The sequence below is a fragment of the Nicotiana attenuata genome, unplaced genomic scaffold, assembly GCF_001879085.1.
Source record: "Nicotiana attenuata strain UT unplaced genomic scaffold, NIATTr2, whole genome shotgun sequence".
In the NCBI taxonomy this organism is placed as follows: Eukaryota; Viridiplantae; Streptophyta; class Magnoliopsida; order Solanales; family Solanaceae; genus Nicotiana; species Nicotiana attenuata.
The window spans coordinates 89,189-94,274 of NW_017671759.1; the positions used below are offsets into that span (position 1 = coordinate 89,189).

Here is a 5,086-nt window from a genome sequence, read left to right on the forward strand (position 1 = left end):
CTAGCTTTGACTAAAATTCCATTTTTTGGTTAAATACAAACAACAAAAGAGAAATATACCAAAAGAGACACAGACATTTAACGTGATTCTACATCCACGTGCAGAAATGAGCAATTCACTATATAAAAGAGAGTATAAAATATCAAAAGAACAACCTCACAAACATGAGCGGATGCACCTTTAATGAAGCGGTGGCACACGACGCCGTTTCGTCAGAAAAATTTACTAGATATATATGTGTATTAATACTGTGAGGAAATGCATGAGTAGGAAAATGACATTATTTGACATAAATTATCTCTTAGTGTGTCGGTTATGTGTTAAAAATTCTGATAGAGTAGAATTGAACTCAAGACCTTTTCTAACTTAAGACAAACAAAACCAATAAAGTAATGTTATTTCTTATTTAGAGATATGATAATTAAGTTATTATTCTCGTTCTTTTAAAAATTTTGACACGGCTTACAAATAAGCAAACACAAGTGGTGGGATAATACTCGTCTCACAAATTTTCCCCCTAAACAATGCTCTCAAATCCCTTATGGCTACATTATGGTTGCTACTAAATGAGAAGGAAATTTTTTTCAATTTATAGAAGTCCAAAACTTTTTTCTTCAAAAAAAAAAAGACTAGCTAAATATGAAAGAATTATATTCTTTTTTTCATAAAAGATAAATTCAATAATAATAAATATGTTGTACTTTCTTCAAGGAATAGAAAAATCAAATATGATTACAAAATCAGGACAAATACCTATCAAAAATTACAATTAAAAAAGTTTATTTGCTTACCGTAATTTTGTTAGAAAGGAGGAACAAAAGCAATATATTGAATTACGTACTCATGACGAAAAAAAATTGATATACCAAACATAAAATCAAAAGACCATTAATTAATTATATCGTAATTAGCGCACCAACAAAATTCTCCAAGCACTTGTAATGCTCATAACAAGCCAGGAGTAAAATAGACCTTTGACAATATACAATATATAAACTATAGTACGTAACCTAAAGAAGAAAATAGAAAAAAAAAAACACTTAATTTCTACCATTAGCTCTCTTTCTAAATTTTTAGGCCTTAAATCATGTGCAGAGTGGTGCAAACAAAGCGATTTTCTTGCAATTATGAGAGAGCCATTTGGAGTGCATATAGCTTGCTTTTCTCCAAGGAGGAACATGAAGGCCTTTCTCCTTAAGGGACTGTTTGGCAGCAGCACAAAGCAAAGATATAATGCCATTGAGTTTCTCCTCAGTACCCACAAATATTGAAGGAAGAGAATTTGAAAGATCTTGGTAGGCTTGTGTAGGCCTAGCCAACTCAAACTGTGACCTAAAATCTATATCCACTATTAGTCTCACTGTTTCCTCTGATCCATTGCTTTCCTTCATCATCACATCTATGTACTCATAATCACCTGTAAATTTAAATGCTTCAAAACCCACAAAGCCAAAAAAACATAAATCAGCAAAAAAGAAAAGGGGTTACTTAATTAACTAGCTAGGCATTTGGACAATATATATGTGGCTAAAGTTACAAAAAAGAAGTATTTGAAGTTAAAATTGAAAAAAAGTACGTTAAAGTTCAAATCGTGTGTGGACATAAATTTTACTTGAGAAAAATATTTACAATTAAACGAGAGTAAACAACATTATTTCACTTAATTAAACATTTTATTCAATATTTCACCAATGTTTATTCAGAAAAAGTAATATTCATATATTTTGGTGGTGGTGGGGGTGATGTGATTGACGAGGTAGAATAGTACCTGAAGGACGACCAAAAGTGGTGATCCAAGAAGTTTTACAAAGAGAAGCTTCATAATGATCCATTCTTAATCTATTGACAATCCATTGCCTTAACTCGTTAGGCTTCATATTATTATTAACCATGTTTCCCCAGTAAAACAAGATTTTCCCAAGAATCTCTGTTTCAGCATCTGTAACATTCTCAAGAATATCCTAACAAATAACATCCAAAAAACAAGTCAACATTAGATGGGGGTGTAAAAGAAGACTTAAAATTAATACTCCAATAGTACGTACCTGTAAGGTAAGATAAGTAGTAGGATTATGATCAACAAGTTCATCAACTTGTAAAGTTTCAAAATGATGATCTAATTCTATAAAATCTCTGACCATTTGGGACAGCTTATCTTCTTCTAGTTCAGAAATACCAATCACTATTTCTTTCTCTTTGCTGTTGCTTTTCATGTTGAGTTGCATATACAGAAGAAAAGATGGTGACCTGATGAAACTTTTCCTTTTTTCTTCTTCTTTTTTCCTTTACACATCAAAGTTGAGAGGCTAGGTGGGGGATAATGAGGTTTCTATGTTTGGTTTCTATATTTCATAGACTAGGAAATATTATGGATTTTTTAATTTCTTTGGGATACGATTTTTTTTTAATGTCATCAACAGAATATACAGTCCACATCATCTACTCATCAGATAATGTTGGCAATTTATGCTAGTGGTATAGGAGATTAATTAGGTCATTTCCTCTCTTTTTCTTAGCTTGACTTTTTAGGGTCTCGAGTTTTGACAAATAGATTAGTTGTTAACTAATCTAATCCTGTTTAATGGAAATAAAAATATCTACATAGAACTCTTCAGACAGGGATTCAAGAAATTGTAGAATTATTATAAAATGGTCTCGTGATCTACATAAACCGCTAAGAATGGATTTAAGAAATTATAAAATATTACAATTTTCAAATATTCTTTTTTAACTGTTCGACAAGTGTTTGGATAGCTCATTACTTAAAAAAATACGTATTTTTATTCCTAAAAAGATTAAGAAACAATGGTAAAGCTCGGATAACAGTAGAATACTTATATGTGGTCCGAAACATGTACTCGGATTTAATCGATAATGAAGGGTGGGTTCTACAGATTTAACTTAACACGTTGCTATGTATGAATATGAAGAAATAAATTTAAAGTATATACACAAAATAAAAATTAAACTTATTGACTCTAGATTTTAAATCGACTCACCTATCGGGCGAAGTAGTTTCTTTCGTGCAGGTTAATCTGGTCGAACATATTATAGTTTTACATAGAATCTTAACTCAATACTCCAAATACAAATATGCGTGAAAGATGAAAAATGAAATGTTTGCAAAAAAGTCATGTAACGGAAGCTTCAACAATTGTTGTAATTATGTATTAGAGGAAACAAACATAAACCTGGATGCAAAACGAGCGCAGAACTGGAAAAAAGCTGATGCCGCGAAACCACGAGCCCAGTCTATCATTAAATAGGCCCATATTATGTGGACCTACAATGAAAGTAGCCCAAGTTGAAACAATATCCTCTCCAAACCTGACGAGATTTTTATATGGGGATTTTTACCTTCCTAAACTACATATGAAACTTATTTACCCTTCCTAATTAAGTTTTAATTTAATTATGTGGGCATATAGAATTTATCAATTATATATACAAATTAGTATTAATGAGTATCCCTTTATATCAAGAATTGAATAGGAATCAGTTATTTCTCCATCCATGCTCTCTCTCTCTCCTTCTCGCTCTTTCCATCCCTGCTCCCCTTCTTTGTTCTTTTTGCGATTTTCTTCCTTTCGTTTTCTCTGCTTTTTTATCCTCTCTTTTTATCAATGAATTTCAATTGTTTTAATATAGAGTTCTAACTTAGCAATTTTCTTTCATGTTGCACAATTGATGTTCGAATTGAAATTGTCAATTAATAAATTATGAAGGTGTTTGATTCTCCACCATTGACAGCCATTAAAAAGCTTCAAAACTTTGATTTCGAATTTGGGTTTTCAAAAATTATTGTTTGTTTAGATTGGGTGTTGTTGCAAATAATTTAGAATATTCTTTGGAGTTTATATCTCAATTTTTAGGGTATTTGGTGAAGAGTAGACTTGATTTTGGCTGAATTTCAGATTGAAACTCAAAGAAGAAGAAGAAGAAGAAGAAGAAGAAGAAGAAGAAGAAGGACATGACATGCAATATGCTTACGAAATTGTATTTAAGTTGTATTCTGTTGTAATTATATATTTTTGGAATTCAATGTTGTATGAAAGTTGACAAATAGTTGTATAATGTATGAATTATTTTATGAAATTTATATATAAGTTATAAATACTCTTTTTTTACGTAAAGTTGTTGATATCTATCAAAAATTGTATTAAGAGAGGAGTTTTAATTGGAACTTCAGGGAAGAAGAGGTAAAATATCACATATAAAATATATGCAAATCATATACAAAATACATACAAAAATATATGTGTATGAAAATTGTATTTAAGTTGTATGATATTGTAGTTATTTTTAACTGGGTAAAAATTACGTATAAAAATTATAAATAAGTTATAAATTAGTTGTATATTATATAATTAGTCGTATAAAATTTATTTTAGTTATATGTTACTGTAGATGTATCAAATTGTACAAGTTCATTAATTGTACGGGTATGTTTAGAATTGTCATAAATATATATTATATGATGAATGTTCATTTAGTACTCCGTTGTAAATAAGCTTCCTGAAGAAGCTTATCCATATGGGACTCCGCCTATTTAGTACTCTATTGGAAATAAGCCTCCTGAAGAAGCTTATCAATTCGGTACTCCGTTATGGATAATATTACCCCCAGTAGAAGATTATCTATATCTGGTACAGTAGCAGCTTACAAGCAACTTACAAGCAGCTTACACAGCAGCTTGCAGTAGCAGCTTACAAGCAACTTACAAGCAGCTTACTCAGCAGCTTGCAGTAGCAGCTTACAAGCAGCTTGCAGCAGCAGCTTACACAGCAGCTTGCAGTAGCAGCTTACAAGCAGCTTGCAGTAGCAGCTTACACAGCAGCTTGCAGTAGTAGCTTACACAGTAGCTTCCTTTCTTCTATAAATAGAGGAGATTTCAGTTCATTATATATATGAATTTGAAGTTGAATAATAAATATCTCTCTCTCTCTCTACTTGTCTTCGATTTCTTTACTTTAAAGTCTTTATTTTATAACACGTTATCAGCACGAGACTCTGCCATTTTGAGCACTTACTTAGAATTTAATTTCTATTTCAATGTTCATCTCTGATGTAAGGCGACACTCTTACG

The 5,086-nt window shown here is 31.1% G+C and overlaps 1 protein-coding gene across 2 annotated transcripts; it reads right to left on the minus strand.

Annotated features, from left to right (window-relative positions):
- Positions 1 to 872: 872 nt before the first annotated feature.
- LOC109210058 lies at positions 873 to 2,316 on the minus strand. Of its 2 annotated transcripts, none has more exons than XM_019373432.1 (3): positions 2,046 to 2,316; positions 1,769 to 1,961; positions 873 to 1,417 (listed from the first exon to the last, which is right to left on the minus strand). In XM_019373432.1, the coding sequence occupies exons 1-3, from the start codon at positions 2,223 to 2,225 to the stop codon at positions 1,086 to 1,088; spliced, it is 705 nt and encodes a 234-aa protein (XP_019228977.1). In that variant the 5' UTR covers positions 2,226 to 2,316; the 3' UTR covers positions 873 to 1,085. The 2 variants fall into 2 exon arrangements, with proteins under 2 accessions (XP_019228977.1, XP_019228976.1); XM_019373431.1 differs by having other exon boundaries at positions 873 to 1,432.
- Positions 2,317 to 5,086: the final 2,770 nt, after the last annotated feature.

Coding starts and splice junctions, on each gene's coding strand:
- LOC109210058 (XM_019373431.1), bottom strand. CDS start 2,225: ATGCAACTCAACATGAAAAGCAACAGCAAAGAGAAAGAAATAGTGATT. Junction 1,962..2,045: donor CTACTTATCTTACCTTACAG/GTACGTACTATT, acceptor GTTATTTGTTAG/GATATTCTTGAGAATGTTAC. Junction 1,433..1,768: donor CACTTTTGGTCGTCCTTCAG/GTACTATTCTAC, acceptor TGGGTTTTGAAG/CATTTAAATTTACAGGTGAT.